General features: G+C 38.0%; 1 protein-coding gene across 8 annotated transcripts in view; it reads right to left on the bottom strand.

Annotated features, from left to right (window-relative positions):
- The window catches only part of PLEKHA5 (pleckstrin homology domain containing A5), a 161,527-nt gene that overhangs the window by 17,669 nt on the left and 124,985 nt on the right, over positions 1-18,873 (bottom strand). For 4 of the 8 annotated variants that reach the window (XM_041484404.1, XM_041484406.1, XM_041484405.1 and 1 more), the window contains exons 13-22: positions 17,198-17,317; positions 16,450-16,503; positions 12,168-12,248; positions 6,431-6,493; positions 5,726-5,806; positions 5,442-5,591; positions 4,051-4,152; positions 2,880-2,991; positions 2,591-2,637; positions 981-1,098 (exon numbers count right to left, since the gene is read on the bottom strand). In XM_041484404.1, coding sequence (XP_041340338.1) covers positions 981-1,098; positions 2,591-2,637; positions 2,880-2,991; positions 4,051-4,152; positions 5,442-5,591; positions 5,726-5,806; positions 6,431-6,493; positions 12,168-12,248; positions 16,450-16,503; positions 17,198-17,317 — 928 coding nt within the window. The remainder of the gene's footprint in view (positions 1-980; positions 1,099-2,590; positions 2,638-2,879; positions 2,992-4,050; positions 4,153-5,441; positions 5,592-5,725; positions 5,807-6,430; positions 6,494-12,167; positions 12,249-16,449; positions 16,504-17,197; positions 17,318-18,873) is intronic. The other 4 variants (XM_041484408.1, XM_041484409.1, XM_041484412.1 and 1 more) reach the window with 3 other exon arrangements.

The following is an 18,873-nucleotide window of genomic DNA, read 5'->3' as shown; positions in this document are numbered from 1 at the left end:
AAGTGCAAGCTTAATTATATCACAGGGCCATTCACATAATTTATACCCAAATTGTATGCTAACCTTAGTTAGTTTTAAAAACCTCTATGACCATTCTGATGGAAACAATATCTTTGTATAAGCATAATTCTTGCTAAAATTCTGTTATCATTGCATCAGCCTGCTCTGTCAAAGCACCAAAACAGAAGGCAGTGACCCTGCTGGCACTGGCAACATCAATCCTTAGGGTAAAAAAAATGATTTAAGTTTAGGTAGTTTCCCTCAAAGCTCTTAATATGGATTTTGGGAGGTGCTAAAGCGGAGCTTTTCCCTGAAGTCACCTTTAACAAACTATTCTGTGTGTTTTAACAAACAGAATTGAGAAGCACTTCCTGGTAAAAGACTCTACCAAGCAATTAGTAGCTTTTATGGGAGCTAGATGAAGAGAAGAATCCAAAGCATTTAGCAATTGCAAAGACCTTTATTGTCTGTACACTCCAAGGTCATGATCGTTATTCCTATTATATCAGAGGACAGAAGGCAATTCAACAATTACAAGATTAAAAAAAAAAAGAAAAAGACATTGTTTCCCTGCCTTATGAGAACCTGAAAATTCTGTGGCGCTGCCTTTTTGGACGTTCCAGCGACATAACATCGGGAGCTTGATTCAAAAACTGAGTAATTGTTCAAGGGCAAGAACATAAAATGGGTAATTGTTCAAGGGAAGGGTGTGTGGGGAATGTGAGTGATGTGATTAGACATGGTGTCAATAAGGATTTCAGGCTTGTTGGTGAGTGTAATGTTTGATTTTTCTGCGGTGTAATTGACTGAAATTTCTCTCGTCATGTAATTAAATCATTATTTCATTGTGGAAGCTGTTCCATCAAACTGAGAAATGGACAGGCTGCAAAGGCATGAGGCAGCTTCTACAACACTCTACAAAGCTCTGCATTCCTTGTGAGAAAGCTGAAAGGTTGCAAACACCGTGCCTGGGGACAAACCTTTAGATGAAGATTCCGACTCTGAAATTGGTTCTGTTTTTTCTTCACCATTAGACTCATCCACTTCTGCTACTGTAGTTAACTCGGGTTCACTCTTATAAAGCCTATAATCAGGACCCTGAGGAACAGCAAGGGATGAGGTAAATAAACAGGCACTTTGCTACAAGTATTTATGTCTTAAGACTCAAATAAATTATTTTGTTATTTTGTGATAACTCTGCTCTCACTTAAAGACGGTGTTACATCCTTCCAGTGGTATGGCAGAAGTGTTTTCTGGTAGGTAATTTGAGTAACAACATTTTCAGACAATCAGAAATTATAGGAGAAAATTGCCATAAAAAGGCAGAGTTGTGGGGTTTTTTTAATGATTCTTCTGGAAACAAATTGGTATAAGCTTCCAAAACTGAGCCCAGAGTTTTTTTAAAGAACTAGCGAGGAGAAGAATCTAAATTTATGCAATTTAAGTCTTAAGACATTTTATATATACACAGAACAGATGACAGGAGAATGTGAAGAGCAAATGATGCAGCTATAAACAAAACCAAATAAAAGTGAAACCATAACACAGAAGTAGCCAGATGAGTAAACAAAAACGGTGGCTGTGCACGGGAGGGAGGATGCTTCAAGAAGAACGTGGCAGTTTCAGCCACTTACACAGTAAGATCCATTTCTCTGATATCCTTGAACTTGGTACATCTTCTTTTCTTCTGTCAGATGTACTGGGCCCCTGCTATAACAGAGCAAGGAGCTGCTATCACTGGGCAGAGGGGGGATTATGGGAGGATGCTCTGTAAAGTCATAGGACCGAGGGAGTGGAGGACGAGGTGGGACTACTTCCTCTTCCTAAAGATTGTAGAATAGTCACCTTATTTAGACGTGCGCACCTGGTACAGTTATTTATAACTTAAAAAGAAAAATATATTACCATGGCTACAGCAGCTATAGATTTTGCAGTTAAAGGGACAATGTCACATGTAACAAAAAGGAAAAAAATGAATCTAGCAGCTGCGCTTTCTGCTGGACACATACAAACTCTCTAAATTAAAAAAAATTAAATCTGTTATCTTTTGAAAGATTTTTACATAAATGAGACTTTTAGAAAGTTCTGTAAGCCAGATGTATATTGCACACACTTTAGATAACCATGACAATGTCCCTTTAAAACTGTAACTTCTAGCCAGATTTTCAGAGGAATTGAACATTTGGGAGCTCCCACAGTCTCAGATCTTCTTGTGGGTGCTCTGACCATCTGAGAACCAGGCTCAATATCTCAATAAACATATAAAGCAATGTATTTCTTCCCATGAAAAGTGTGGTGGGTAGAAAACATATCCATAAATCAGGGTTTGTATTTCTACATTAAGAGGAAAGGGTAAGAAATGGAAAAGAGAAACATACCAGTGAGAATACAGAGATACAGTACAAAGGAGTGTTAGAATTACTAGTGGAGGTATCAGTCTTTAAAACTAGTTCATAATATGGTGTTTTTACAGAAACATACTGAATACATCCTTCAGACATCCTTAAAATATTCACAATAACACTTGTTTTTATCATAGCCATGTTACAACTTCCATAATGCTAAAATAGTAAATATGCTAAAACCATACCTCATTTTTATATTTAATAGAAGAAAATGTCCTTGATACCATGATGCCTGTTTGGGGAAAGGTGTGGGGAAAAAAAAAAAAAAAAAGAGAAAAATGGTTTTCAATAAACAGCTTTTAAAATATGAACTCTAACCTGTTGCTATCAACCAAAGACACCAAGCATCAACTTAAAGTAGTATTTGCTTTGTTCTTTTCTTAGTCATTGTGCCATTTTTTCAAACATACAAAGCAATGATGGAGCTTTTATTTAAAAAATGTATACGATCCAATTGCATTCCCTATTGCTTACCTGTCTCAGAAGAGCTTCTTTGCTGTTTATGTTTAAGCAAACCCTCCATGACATCCTGAATTCTCCAGAGCTCCTTCTGAATCTGAGCACGCTGTATCCCTGCTGATTCAGTCTGTCAGCAAACAAAAGCATATATGGCCACCACATCAGAACACATGGCATGTGGAAAAAAAAAAAAAAGAGAAAACCTTTCTCTCTCTTTAGACTACACTGCATGTCCTTTCACAGTGAAGGAAAATAAAATGCAGCAATGACAGACCTTCTCCCATAAAGCATTCAAATATTGTCTGGAACAGAAAGTAAAAGATTGTCTAATTTCCTAATGTCTCACTCAATTTGAGAGCAATCTGCTAATTCAAACTTCACTTCAAGAACAGAATTTCATCTATGGTGTCCAAAGAAAATGCAGGTAGACTTTGCACAGGGGACCCACATACAGCCATGGAAAAGGAACCATCACTTCCTACCCCAAAACGGGTGGAGATGGACACAGTGTTTGCATATAAATGTATTTACATGCACACTGTGCACCAATCAATGCAAGTTTTCCAGATTTTGGGCTTCTTTGCAATTTCTTTTGTAGCTGAACAGAAAATCAACCCCTGGAGCAAAGATCCTGCAGAGCAGAGCACACCCATGTGCCCATCCCGGATCACCTGTGCACACCTGCATGTCCTTATCTCTGGGAGTGTGCCACGGAGAGCCCTCTCTGGAATTCAGCACCAGCTCCTGACTACTAAAATACAGCAGAACTTTTGGTTTGTAAGCCCTGAAGCAACACCTACAGCATTTCCTGTAATAGTTTCTTTTGATAAAATGATTTAATTTTAAAATATTCAGTTAAATGGAAGGATTTGTGTGAAGATGTGTTATGACTGTCAGAGCAACTAAGGTGTGAGAAAACCACCCCATTTCAAACCTGCTCACTGAAACAAAAAAAAGGAAAGGAAGCTTCCAGACAAAGGAATACCAGTGTTACAATGTGAAAAAAAAAAAAAAAAAAGAAAAAAAAAAAAACCTGAAGATTTCTTCAAAACTTACCGGGTAAAGAAATTAAAAGTTTGTAAGTTACTTCACCATTTCACCATTTGTCCCCCTTTTTCCATTTGAACAGTTTTAAAACTCATAGGAAGTGCAAGTGAATTGAGTGTATTTAAGATCTTTGGCACACCTGAATTTCTCCAAGCCGATCGAGCTGCTCCTGCATGTGGTTCCTTGTTACAGTTACATCATACTCCAATTTATCATATTCTCTCCAAGCTCTTTCCAGTTCCTAAGTATATAACAAATGTAAAGAATTACTGATTTTTCCAGTGGCAGGAAACTTCAGAAAGTAACACATAAATAAGACATCAGCAATAAATAAACAGATACATAATTTAGAGAATGCAATGTTTGAACAGCTTTTTGATTTTCTAATGATACTGAATGAATTCAAACAAACTAACAAAAAAGATAGGCAAGGGCAAATTCTTCAGAAAATGCCTTTATAGTCAGCAGGCATGTGGATCTTAAGCTGTCTTTCCAGTGAGGCAGAAAAGCCACAAAAATGGATGCAAATTTGTCTCTTTTATCAGCCAGAATACACATGTGTGAGTGCACAGCATGTGTGTGCACGGGCAGTGCATTATGCAGGGGAAATGCAGCTCATCCAGCCCTGCCTGCAAGGCTGCCAACACACCACTGCTCTGCACATGTGCAAACACCACAAGGAAAAGGTGAAAAAAAAAATGATTCTTCTTTGAGGTCAGCCCCACTGTCTCACTTTTGCAGCCTACATCAAGCAATTTATTAATTTAGAATAAATTGAAAAGTTAATGAGGGAAAGCGCGTCTGGAGGATTTCCTTTCCCCTGGTTCCCTTTGCTGTGTCCAACCAATTCCTGCTACAAGGCAGTCCAACACCCAGACTACAACCAGGATTTCAGGGCTGACATCCTGTCAGTTTTTACCACAGCCACCCCCTGGAATTTGACACCTTTTTGGAAATATCTCTAAGTAGGCAAAAATGATTCACTGCCATCACAAAGTAGAAAAGGACAGTAAACAGCAATTTCCTCCCTATCCCTTTTATTAAAAAAAAAACACTTTTGGAAGTGAAGAATTTAGAATTTAAAAGATCCTTTAAAATGTAATGGCCCACTAGAGAGAGACTATGGCAGTCCTGCAGCTGCTTTTGCTTAAAATAAGTCGAATACAATGTGCTTCACATGAAATACCTTATTTGCATTATTTGTTATCAATTTATGTTATCAATTTCTTGATAACAAAGAAATTGTTATCAACTCTGTTATCAATTTCTCCTATTTCAAAGATCATAATTACCACACCAATTAAGACAGTATGCACCCATTCCTAGTAAAAAAAAATACAATTAGAGGAAGACCATTCGATGAATGCAGTGAAAAGATCACTTTCCATCCGCCTCTGACAAAAACACAAGCAAGTAAAAGACAACTGAGTTTTTGCTGGGATGCAGTTAAAAAAACCCCATGCAATTAGGAATATGAACACAATAATTTCACAGCTGATGAAGTTTTGCTGGGAAGAACGTGGTACTCACTGCAGTGGCTCGGGACACCTCCCGACAGGTGCTGAGCAGTCCGTTCTGCAAGTCATCTCTCTGCAGGATTACATTCTGTATGGCTGCTGGGTTATCTGCATTCATCTCTATCTCCTGGCTTGCTGATAGCAAAGCTTGCTCAAGCGTGTACTATTGTAATAAAAAGAATTATTTTTAATGCGCTGCATCATTGGGTTGATTTTCGTTTTATTTCAGCTATCAATGTTCTGATAATAAGCATGTGAAATAACATCCACTTTAGGTAATAAATGCAATTGTCCTACTTTCTCCTTGTGTAGCTGTTGAAGCTTCTCCTCCAGTGCTTGCACAACTTTATCCTGTTCACATAAACGGCTAAGCTTAGCCTGGGGTAGAACAGAAAATAACCACAATTAGCACTTTGTTATTTGCATCTTCAGTAACCAAAATCTAACTTGATCAAATCATTACACAAATCTACAGAAAATGTTATTAAAATAAGAATTCTAAAATTATGTATTCTAAAATTATGTAGGCATCAGTCTTGCATTTTCAAATTACTTAAGAAATCCTCCTAAGAAAATACAAAGTGCTATTATAACTTGAAGCAGCATGGCTCAAAACATATAATTTATGATTCTATAATTTATGATTCTATGATTCTACAGCTAAATCTTTACAACTTAATAGTAGGTATTAGATTCCATTTTAATTTACATATTGCTTAGTGTTACAAAGGCAATTTTACACATTCACAGTCTGTCCTGTGGTTTCTCAGGTCATTGTATCAAATAGTTAAAATTTCAGCTTAAAACGTAGTATTTCCTGCAAGTTAAAAGTTTATTACAGAGACATGTCCCTCTATATCATGACAGAATTTCTGTGGGCAATCATGTGGGGTTTCAAACCCTAAAGTGAGTTTCAAACCCAAAAGCCAAGAGGAAAATTTTTATCAAAAGAAAGAGACAAATACCAACATTTACAAGGAAGAAGGAATACAAATGACTTACATCAATGTCCAGCTCTTCAGTTCTATATTTGTATAGTGTACCCCTACATTCTTCTTGTGTTAACTATAAGGAAGAATAATATTGCCATAAAACAACTTAGTTGGACTGTGAAAATGAAAACTACTGTTCAGCTTACGAGTTTTAACACAGAAATCAGCTTTTGCTTGAAAGGTAAACCTGCCACATTGAACAATACATATTTAGCCAAAATACATTAATGAGGGTAACTAAATGGAATGTCAAGCAGACTGTCAGGAGAGCTGCAGTAAATTAACAGGCTGTTTCTAATGCAAACTGCAGTTTCAAAGATGTACAACTCAATCAAACATGGATTGTGGAGGAAGATGAAATTGCCAGAGTACAGCTGAATAATGATGCATCATTGTGCCTACGTTTTGTCATATGAATTCTTAACAGAGGGGCTCATTCTAGTCTGAATTAACCATTCTAGGCCCACTAGGGTCAGGTGTTTCATGAGCAGGGTGATCTGAGGTAAAGCCAAAACCAGAGCAGAACGACCCAAGTTTACAACAGATATATAAATATTTTGTTAGAGATACATCCAATAGGCACCACCACTTTTCATATGGATTTTTCAAATGGATTTCCTGCTTTTCAAAGGATTTCCTCCCCTCCAACAGAGCATCACTAGAAATGCCAAAAATGGAAGCTGTTCTTTTTTATCTTAGGCAAACTTGTCTCCTTGTGCTAGTCAGGATGCAAAGTACCTCAAACTACTTTCATACAGCTCCTCACATAAAGTTCTTAACTTTTTCAATCTGTTACTGACCAGGAGTAAGATTTTAAAATATCTTACAAGAGAAAAGGCAGCTCCCCATTCTAGAATGAACTGTCACACACAGTAACTACTTAATATCCTATACAGCAAGTAAGGGCACAACACTATCAACCTTCATATTCTACTTAATTAAAAAAATTGTGTGCATAGAGTCCCAACAGAATACTTTCCTTGCATGTGTCTGTCAGAATTAGGTAATTGTGACTTAATAGCACAAGGAAGACTACTGAGACACAAGTCCATGTTAAGGGACACTTATAAATAAAAGGACTAGGGAAGGGTTAATGAGACAAGCATTCCAAACATAAAATAAATCTTCAACACACTAAAGTGTTTCATTTCACGATATTATGTCCACATACCTCATGCAAATGTACCTGGTGACAATTTAGAAGCATGAATAGTGTATTAAAAACACAGAATAACTTTTTTTGAAATGGAAATTTCATGAAAATGAATGTTGGACTATGAAAAAAGCCACAGCACTTTTGCACCTCATGAATGTCACACAAATTAAGATAGCTATTTAAACTCCCACTATTGTAGAGTTGTGTTGTTTTACTGTTGATTTTATCACAATGAGAGAAAAATGAGGAATGGAAATATTTAAATAAAACTCATAAACATGGCCAAATGTCTGTAACTTACACAGGAAACCTACTTATATTTCACAACAGGAAGATTTTACAGAAGGAAGATTATCCCCTATTAGATAAATACACCTTTCCAAGTCACTGCTCAGCATTTTATGTGGCTTGGCTGGAAAAATACATTGCTTTTCCAAGCCAGTATTTTTCATACTTTTTTTAAAAAGAAAGACATTTATTTTTTTTGTCATTTCAACCTCAATTACAGCCGAGCTTAAAGCAGCTTGCCAATTCAGCATCCCTACCCCCGTGTACCTCTGAAAGGAATACATTTTAAGTACTCAGACAAGGAAAACAGTTTTTCAAAGAACACTATAGCTGTGCTAATTCTTCTTATGCAAATCCCATCACACTTTTCAAACTGCTGCTGACTCCTTGCTGCGGTCAGCAGCACCAGCTCCACTCAACAGGCACTGCTGCAGAGCCACCTCCTTCTAGCATTTCCACTGCACCACTTCGCCCAGGCTTAGCACAAAACCGCCCCAAATAAAATGAAAAACTTAATCCATCCCTGACAAAACAGCAGCTCTGCTTCTCAGAGCCCATCAGTAACCGTGCTGGGGCGAGAGGCGCGGGATGCTATCGCGTCCTGCTGGGGGGACGGGGGAGCTGAGGCACACAGAACACCACTACACATCTCAGGCAAGGTCAACAGCCTCCTATCCCTGGAAAACAACAGCCTCATAACCCTGGAAAACGCATTAGAAGAGCTCCAGTGACCAAGTTATCAAAATGTACTTCGTGTCACGTTCCACCAAGGCCTTTCTTGCCAAATCGCTCCTGCAAAGGCTCTGCCAGGGCAGGAACTCCAGAGCAAGAGTGCCATCTACTGAACCCGTGACAGGAGCTGCTGCTGGCCTCCCTTTGCCTGTTCAAACACACCAAATCCATTCCTCTGAGCGCCAAAAACCTCCCAGTCCTGAGGGAGCAGCACCCGGAGAGCTACCAATAGAAGTTGGCATTTTTCAAAGGCAAGCTGCGCACGCAGAGTTTGGCCAGATGCGTTATCTCGTGTGTGAAAAAGCAAAATGACCTTGACTGAACCTCCCTCTTAGCTTAGGAATCATCTGACATCATCTGCACAGTCCCCACCTCTGTCACACACCAGCACCAGATGATTCCCAGAAAGGAGAGATCCCCTGTGCTGGACACCCTGGGACACAAGTGGTTGAACTAATATTTAAGTAGTTGATATTAAAAACATTGAAGTGACAGCATTATTTCATGACTTTGTAAGCTATTTTCAGATTCCACCAACTGTTTTGATTCAATGAATGTCTTGGAGGATGTTTCACACCCCAAAAGCAGGCTATGCACTTCTGCAGGATGCTGCGCTTAGGAAATTAAAACAGGACAACCTAGGACATTTTGCTGTTGAGCACAAGATTAAAATCAAGACTTCCAAAAGGCTCTTTTGTTCACCTCTTGCTTTTTAAAATACTTCTTGCTATCAGGAAGCAGGGCAAATGGACATTTAGCCCCATTAAGCTGTGTTCTCCTCTAATTTTGAATTTTGTGACCTAAAACACGTCAAATACAAATTGAAAAGACAAGATTTTTAGCTTGAACAACATCACCTTGTATTTATAACACAACCTGAAACATCTCAAAATCTAACATGCATAGCAACTTAAATGTATGCAGCTCCTGTAACAATAATAATAAGCCATAAGCAAAACTTTCCTATCCTTACAGGAACAAAACACTTAAGGGCTATTTTTCTGTGTTTTTCATGTATTAAGAACAATTATCCACAGCAAGGGCTGGATGTTAGCTTGCTGCACTCAGCTTTTAATTTTTCCTCCTTAAGGGAACTCACACATATAAGAGGAATTGAGGAAAATTTTGCTTTTTAAAGTCAGCCTGTACTGCTTTAGGGAAAAAGATTGGAGAACAAGATTAACATTCCTCATATAGTACCAGAAAGAAGCACAAGACCCCAGACCAAGGTAGAAATGGGTCAAGTCTGTAAAAATCCTTTTTTTCCTGTCTGTACATATGGAATAATTTCCACGGCCTGTACTTGTGAATTTATAGCACAGTCTGCAGAGCAGAATGATGTAAGTCAAGTGATTTAAATAACTCTGAAGATGTAACAAATCACAAGCAAAAGTGCCTTATAAATAACACATTTGAAATAGTAGAGGTTTTTGCTGTTTTACTAAAGGACCATTAATCATTACAAAGAGGAAGCAAGACAAATTAAATACAAACTTTTCTTGCTTTCCTTTGCTTAACTCTAAATGAGCTCAGACTTAAAACTGAACTGAATAAACTGAAGCTGAGAAAGATCCTTTTCTTTATCCACAGGAATGGTTGCAGTCATCACAAATTATTTTAGCACCCTGACAACAAAACAAGTTTCAGTCACTTGCACAGAGGCTTCTCCCAATTATTTGCATGTCTTTAAAACTGCAGCAGGAAAGATGACTGTAAAACCAATTTATTTCATTTGAATAAGAAATTATACGTTGTTTAGACTTTAAAGAAAGTTGCCAGAATTTTAAACTGGTTAGTTTCGCATTACAAAAGTTTAGAAGACTATTTAGGCAGTGAAATTTTGAGTGTATTTTTAGCCTCTCCAGAAAGTCAGTTAATGGAACATCTCACACAGGAAACTTTATCCGTGGAAGCAGAAGATGTTGTGACTCCTCAGCTAAGGCAGCTTCTGGAGATGCCTTCAGCATGTCACAAACCCTCTGACCTGAAGAGACCACACCTCCAGTGGCAACAGGTTATTCAGTCCTCAGGACCTGTTAGAGTCACTGCTTTTCTGACAAGCATGCCAAAAAAGGCGTTTATTCAGTGTCAGATGTGCCTGCAAGGTGAAGGCAGACACTGCAGCTGGCAGCAGAGCTTGGCCAGGGCAGCACTGGGGAATTTATTGGTATCCCCAAAGGCAGGAGCAGGTTAGCCCAGGCACAGCTACACCTCAAATATGTCTATTTAATATTAGAAGCTTGGGCTAGTTTCCCCTGACATATCTAAAACACCTCTGATTTATTTGATTTCATTTATTTGTCTTACATACTCTTATCACAAAACTGACTTGCTTTAAAAAAATTCTAGCAGTCAGGCTCCTTAAAAAAATCATAACAAACCCCTTAAAATTTCATTTAGGGCTCCAAGGCACCTTACTTCTCTCATTTCCCTCCAAACAGTTCCTCCAGGTTCCAAATTAAAGCTCCTGTTTTGCATGTAGGAGCACAACTTGGATGGTCATGAAATCAGTCACTCACATCCCAACTTCCTGTGGAAAGCTGAGATTTTTTTTGGCAGCGTTTCTGGATCGGAAGCAAACTTACGATGTGGAGCTGACTTTAAAAAAAAATGAAGTATTGGATTGAGCTGCAGCATTTTTTAGAAACATGGCAGTAATAAACATCTGTTTTACACGGCAGAACATCTCCTTTTCTTCAAACTGTGCAACCTTTATGCATAATTTTGGCTCACAAGGGCAAAAATGGAAATGCAAGGGAACTGGCCAGATATTCCCTTGTGAGAACAACACCTTCACTGTAGCTGAGGGAAGAAACTTCTCAAACACCCCCTGACATGACAGGGGCTGCTCAGCTCAGCCCCAGCACCCGTGAGAGACCAAGGGAGAGGGATTGGCCATGCTCATAAGTTAGTGCAGGTCTCAACTCCCAGACAATATTTCCATTCACATTTCTGATTCTTCTTCCATCTTACCATTGCCAACCAGCACCAGATACTCTGTAAGAGTGCACAGTAAAGTCTGCTGTGACTTTATGAACAGACACTGCCTTTTGGATTTACAGGCCCCAGATCAAAGTAATTTTGATCCTTTCTTTCTTCAGTGGCTAAAGGCTCGGTAGGTGCAAACAAAAACTTGTAAATCCACTTCCTAGAACGAAACAAAATTGCCAGAAATGACCAGGTAAACACCGCTCACATGCTTTTGTAGTGGTCAAAAGAAAGAAGCACCTTTGAACACTAATTGCAGAGAATCATGCTAAGACAAATGTTGGAAGCTCACTGGAAGTTTCATGAGTTTTACTGGACACCTGCATAAAGCACCAGCTAATTAAATTGTCTAGACAGAGAGAAGTTATTCCAAAGTGTACACTGAATAGTAAACAACAAAAAGGCAGCGGAAGCCATGCCAACGATACTGCAGCGCTTCGGGAAGCATGGATGACTTGTGGGTTTCCAAAGCAAAGGAGAGAAACACCGATGTCATGAATAAATCTGAGGGACAACCAAAACTGTCACTAAGGAAAACTCTGGCAGATGATAAAGCAATTTCATTCACTCTCCAAGACCTTACTTGATGGTACAGTTGCGGTCTTAGCGCCGAGTTCTCAATCATAGTGTGAACCATGGTGATTAAAGGTTCATTCTCTTTCATCTATTTCAAATCAGGAGGAGCATACAGCAAACATCAGTTTACAGCATGGCTAGATTTGAAAGACGACACTGTAAAATATAGCCTCTACTTTAATTCTTTCTAATAATGCAGTAGATCACATTTTAACCCATGCTTTTTTATATATTCCATCATTCAGTAATACCAACATCTGAAAAGTTTAATAATATCAAACAAATATATCAAAAGTAACATAAAAGCTCAACACCAATGTAATATTTGTTCACCAACACTCTCCCTTTTTAAAAATAAAAAAGCTTAAAATAAGTTTGGCTTTGCGTGGTATTGAAACGAAAAGGATTATTGGATTTTGCAGCAGGAACACTCAAACCTTTATCAGAAAACCTTCCATATTATAGATTTAATAACTCAGTGTACATTAAAAAGATATAAGCATTCCCAGCCTGTGAATAGACTTATGTCCATGTATCACAAAATGCACTGATTTATATCCCTTGGAGCTTTGAATCACTGCCTGTTGCATTTATCCACCCCCATACACAGGACTGAAACTATTCTGGAACTGGCCAGACACTTTCTATAATGATTAGTATTTATTGCTATGCATGCAAATGTCAAAATCAGGTATTTTATTACACACTGCATATATTTAGGGTTTCAGAAAAGTGTGCAACACAGAAAAAAAACAAAGGAATTTTGGTCTTAAAAATGAGACTTTCCTAACAATAAGGGAAAAATTATGAAAACAGGTGGTTTCCTTCTCCAAAAGAGAAGGAAAACATTTGTGCATTTGATGCACAAGTCTCCTATTTTTGTGGGAAGCTTTAGGACCTGTTGGAAGCTTTAACAATACCTGCTTCAGGTATGGTTACACAAAGTGTGTGAAGAACATTTATGATTTTTCACTTTGTATTTATATGCACTCCCCGTGAATTTGCATAGCAAGGTTTTCTTTCATAGATGGAAATGCAACAGAATGAGTTTTCGACACCTTCTAGTATTTCTTGCCCAAAATTATTTAGGAAAAATCTAACTTTTACATTTGGAGGAGTATTTTTTTCATCTTATGGTAAACAATTTTTTCTTGTTGTAGACAGAGGACCTTTTTGTTGTTGTTGTTGTTGTTTTTTATCCATTGCAAAGTCTGACCAGCTGGTAAGTTATTCAGCCAATAAAAGGTACCTTAAGAAGCTTTTCATGCTCTGTTTGTTCAAACAGGCAAAAACCCCTAAACAAGCAGCCCCCCAGCATTTACTCCATCATCTCCAGTTTTCTGTAAACAGAAAACCAGAACTGACACAAGAAGTTTTTCTCCTTCTACATTAAAATTTTGTCCAGAGAGTGGGTGCATTCCAGAGAGTGGTGACACTAAGAGAGATCTCAATAAGGAGAAAAACAGTAAGACCCAAAGCCAAGCAATCAAACTACAGCCAACTGATAAATTAATAAAAAAAGTATTTCTGTGAGGCTCAAATATCTTATTAGGAACATACATGTTTGTATGCATTTTTTTTTAAAATCAGGATTTCAATCACTTTTTTGGGTTTTTAAGACAAAGGGAAGTTTTACTATCAAATTCAGAAGTGTACTAAAAGACTGGTGTGATGGAATTCTTGAACAAAAAGGTTCAAGTGGGACTTTCTGCCATGGCTATTTGTAAAAGAGAAAAAAGCATGTCTAGCTTTTACTTGGGGGGAAAAAACTCAACCTTATGTTATATTTTGGTTACTCTTTTTGCAATTCCTGAGTACAAATAAAATAAGGAGACAGCTGGCTTGCACTAGTAGCACACAAGAAGTGATTCTTAAAAATCTGATCATGCAGAAGACTGAGATCCTATTGAACTCAATGTCCCATGGTGGCAAACAAATCATCCTTCCCTAGGGCTGCTAGCTATGCCCAGAACTCCTGAAATTCCTAAAATGCACCTAAATCTCTCTCCCAACTCTGCAAACCTTGAGCCAGCAGAGTGGTTTAAAAAGAAAAGGGTTCTGGACAACCATTTTTTGGCTCTAAGACATGGAAGAAATCATACTGCTGGGTATCTGTGTGCCAAGTCTTTTCAGGCTTTTTTTGCCCCCTCTCTCTCTCTGAACTCCAACAACAACAACAAAAATTCTGAAAGCATAATACAAAACCATCAGAAAGTGTAAGGTGAGAATTTCTGAGCATGGCAGTACAAAAACAACGCATGATTTCCAAAAGGTGATTGAATATTCTTGATTCTTGACAAGAAAACCACCTAATCAGCAGCCAGCTTACTGCAGCAGAATGGAAGTTACCTTCCCTACACATGAACTTTAGTCTGCCTGAGAAGTCACCTGTGCAGCCTTGTAACAAATTTACTATTTATTGTTGTGTACAGTACTGAGCTCTTGGTGACCAAGAAGGTGAGATTTGACATTATTTACAGAGAAGGTGAGTTTTGACACTATTAAACACAAGTGGAAATACCTAATTTAAGTACCCAGGACATTTAAAATCCAGAGAGGGTAAGAGATTATGCACGCTGGTTACAGATGCTGGTAACAAGGAGGAAAGGCCTCAATTACACTGAAAGAGATTTTGATTCTTTGATGCTTTTAACATAAAGGGAAATTGATATTTGGCAAAGTATTCAAAAGCTGTAAATGTAATACCACCCCTAGAAGCAGTGGTACTCAAAGCAGAAAGACTTTCAGGGGGATTTATTTCCTACAGGTAAATGACATTATTATAAAACAAGACAAATGAGTATTCCAACCTGCTCTTCCATGATTTTGTGATTAAGGTAACCTATTTTAGACTTGATTTTTAAGCTGTAGTGATTCCTTGCCTCTCTGGTATAGCACAACTATAAGACTTACACACTTTCCTAAATTAATGCTTACCACATCACATTTCTAAATTTTATCTGGTGCAAGTGAAAGGAAAATAATTTTTACTATTTTGCATCTTGTACATAGACAATTCCCCCCATTTAATCCTGCCCATCATACTCACAAGTTTGGCTAACCAAGCAATAACAACAATTTTACACTTCACATCAACAGTTATCCTTTCTTGACAATGAATTACGCTGTTGAAGACAGAATCACTCCCTTATTCTAAAACATTATAGACTGGAAATATTTGAGTTGGATGAAATATTTTGGTCTAATTTAGCAAGCAGTGTGTCCCTACTGTTTTGGACCTGCTGCAGCCCCTTAAATAAAACAATAACGAGATGTTTGGAAATGCATTGCCATCAAACTGAATTGGTCACAATTCCCACCCTGTTTTCAAGAGGCAATAGGAAAATGAAGTCAACCAAGCCCATGTGAGAGTGTGTATTGTGTGTCTCTGTGCAGTAGAGGAACATATCAAATATAAAAGTTTTAACAGTTGGTTTTAAGTGTAAGGCTCACAGGTTTCAATATAACACAGATTCTTACAAAAAAGTGATTTTTATCTTTTTAACCAGTGGTCATCCAGTTGCTTATTTTAGTTCTAAGCACTTACGACTTATGTCTTTTGTAACTGCTAGCAAAAGAAAAAAAAAACAACCTACTTCAAAACTTGTCAAACACAACTGGTGTAGAATCCCATTTGGTCATGCAACAAGGCCAGAAAGAGAGGTATTGCAATTCTTCACTTGGCAGTCAATTAAGTTAGTGAAATATGTACCCTAGTGAAGAACTGAACCCTCACTCATTAAGATACCAGAAACTGGAAAGAATTAAAATCTTATTTTTATATAAACCCTTCAGAATGAACTGAGACAAATGAGAAAAGTAGACATGTTATGATTTGTTTAAAATATTTCTTCATGTTTGACCGCCTCCTCATTTAATGTTCTGTAGAAACATCTAACTCTTTTTAATTTGAAAAACCTAAATTCTTAGAAGTACTCGTCTTTTATAAATTGCATGTGTGTCATATGAGCTTGGAAACATATTAGGACTGGTTAAAGAAGGTAAAATGCTACAGTTAGTGTTATTATGAAAAGGAAATTAGGAACATAATTTAGAACAGAAAAATGAATTGGTGATTGGCTACTGTTTTCTGACAGATTTTAAATTGAGGGATTCTTTTTCCCCGTAAGAGCTCAAATTTGTCATCAATTGAGATATTCTATGCTGTGGGCATCATCCAACTTCACAAAAAGCAGTGAAAATCCTTCTCCCCAAATATTTCCAGCTTTGACAGGAGCAGGCAAAAAGCATTACGAAATACAAACGCACAAGAAAATTGCAAATCCCACCTGGTGATCCAAATATATGGCATTCCTTTGAAGGTGATGTGAAAGAATCTCATTCTAGTAGGCAGCAGTCAGAGGGGAAAAGGAAAGGGACAGAAGGTGCAGAATGCATGAAAAGAGCTTGAAAGGATGTAAACTAGACAGTGATAGACAATTCTGTTTTATGGAGAAATGCAATGCTGTTTATAGTGAACTGTTAACAAGTTTTGAGCCCAAAAGAAATGATGGAAGTTTGCTATGAATCAGACCATGAACCACTACATTTCATACTGGTTTACACATAAAACACAGTAAGCTTATGTCAATGTCCACTACACAGGCAACTATGAACCCTTTGATAAATCCATGTTTTAAACACGTCCTGCTTTTTGTGGACATATCACAAATAAGATGGAATCTGATTGGAGGCTGTAAAAACAGCAGATTAATCTCAATCTATCGCGACTGATTTTGTTCGTAATACAAAATAATAGATTAAAACCATTTCATTTTAAACCTGAATGTCCTGGGGTGACTTTATTAGCTCAGAACTCCAGAACTTTAAAATATTCCCAGGTAATTCTGACTTGGCTTATTTCAAAAAACGAAAACCTCAAAGGGTTGATAGCAGCGCACCGCGCACACAAAGGATTAACGTCACTCCGTTCTACTGGCACGGGAGCCAGGGAATTTTGCACAAAGCAAACCTGGGTTAATGAGTGACTGTGGGTTAGTGAGGATGGAGCAGGACACACATTGCTGGATGGCTGACCTTTGGGCTGCTGGCCTCAAGCTTTAGCTGCATGAGCTGTGCTAGTGTGTGCTCCCGGATACTACTCAGCTCCGCCTGCTGCCGTCTCAGCTTTATGAGCAGCAGAGTCAGCTCCTCCGGCTGAAGGAGTGCAGTGTGAGAAGCCAAAGAGCAGAGAAAAGGTTAATTGGTACCCCAAACAACACCTCAGTAAAATAAGGCGCGCCTCATAAAAGGTTTGCTTCTAAAAAGTAAAGTAAGGTGCATCTCCCGAGTGCCGTGCAGAAACTCTGGCAGTGACACAACACAAGAGAAAACATTTCCCCCAGTTAAACACTTCCAAATATAAAATGAAGGGTCAGCCTTCGACTGCTCAAACCAGTAAATGCCATAAAAGCCAAACATTCTGTATTGAGGACAAAAACAATTGAGGATTTTGCAGGGCAAAGTCTGTGCAGTCCTCAAATTTTCCTGACACGCATATAAAACTGGTGATATTGACCTGAGTCAGGGGGAGACAATTCCAGCCCTTAGGATGTTGTTACCTGTATGTGGGCAGCCATTTGAGCTTGGTGAAAGAATCAAAACATGCCCTCAAGAAAATGTAGTTTTTAAAATAATTCTTCGGGTAATTATTTAAAATAATTCTTCAAAAATACTTGTCAAAACTGAGAGGAAAAAATTATGACAATCCTATGTTTACTGAACTACCTCAGAAATAATCATCTTTCACAAAATAAATAATGACAAAAAGAATTTTCCATCCCAGCTTCCACAGGTCTGAGGCCTCCAGTTATTTTATTGCTTTAATTTTATGACTAAGCTGTACAATGCAGCCTTAGGAAAGGATGAAGAATAGCATTTAAGACTTATTATAGATTATATGTATTATGGAAATAAAGTCCAACTCCAGTGGGTATTTGTCAGGTAATTCCACACTGATCAGCTTAGGTCAGTTTGGGAAACTCTACCTGAACCATTTCTATTAGCAATACTTCAAAGAAAACAAACCACTGAACACCACAAGCATTTTTGTTACATTCCTCTTTGCTTCTGTTTCTTACACTTCTCCAGAAGTCAGCCTAACAAGAGGTTAAATATTCAGCCAACATTTGGATTTTCTCACAAGCCCTGTGAGTTAAACAAAGCCCAAACACAAAAAGCTCCTAAAACCCTGCTTGCCCTCTCCCACAGCCACAGAACTTCCCCAAAGGAAAGCAGTAAAGAGCTCCAAGAACCCCACATTAAAAATGCTGAAAGTGAATACCAGTTTCTCAGAATAAAGAGGAAAAATCCCTGAGAAGCAGCATGGCACCAGCATTTCTGTGAGTTCAGCCCACAAGAGGGAGCAAGGGATTTCCACATAGCTTCAGTTGGCAAAACCATTTGCTTTTGAGGGAAAACCAACACCAAACCCAAATTGTCTAATGGCAGTTTTCCTTCTTACAGCTCTCCTTCAATACCTGGATTTAAAATACTGAATTCCAGAGAGCAAGAATCTAGACTGCTATACAAGGCATTTTGGAATTTTCTCCAAAAACAGGCAACAGTGCTTTCAGCCTGGAAAGTAGCATCCACTCAAAGCTCAGGAAGTCTCATTTTTAGGAATGTGAGGACAAAAAGTAGCATCTTCAAGCAAAAGGAGCAATGATCCACTTTTTGAAGATCAAAACTCCTTTTGGTGCATTCTGAAAAAG

This window comes from Pyrgilauda ruficollis, unplaced genomic scaffold (genome assembly GCF_017590135.1).
Source record: "Pyrgilauda ruficollis isolate IOZ18807 unplaced genomic scaffold, ASM1759013v1 scaffold66, whole genome shotgun sequence".
In the NCBI taxonomy this organism is placed as follows: Eukaryota; Metazoa; Chordata; class Aves; order Passeriformes; family Passeridae; genus Pyrgilauda; species Pyrgilauda ruficollis.
The sequence above is the reverse complement of the archived record's forward strand: the minus strand, read 5'-3'. Positions and strand labels throughout refer to the sequence as shown.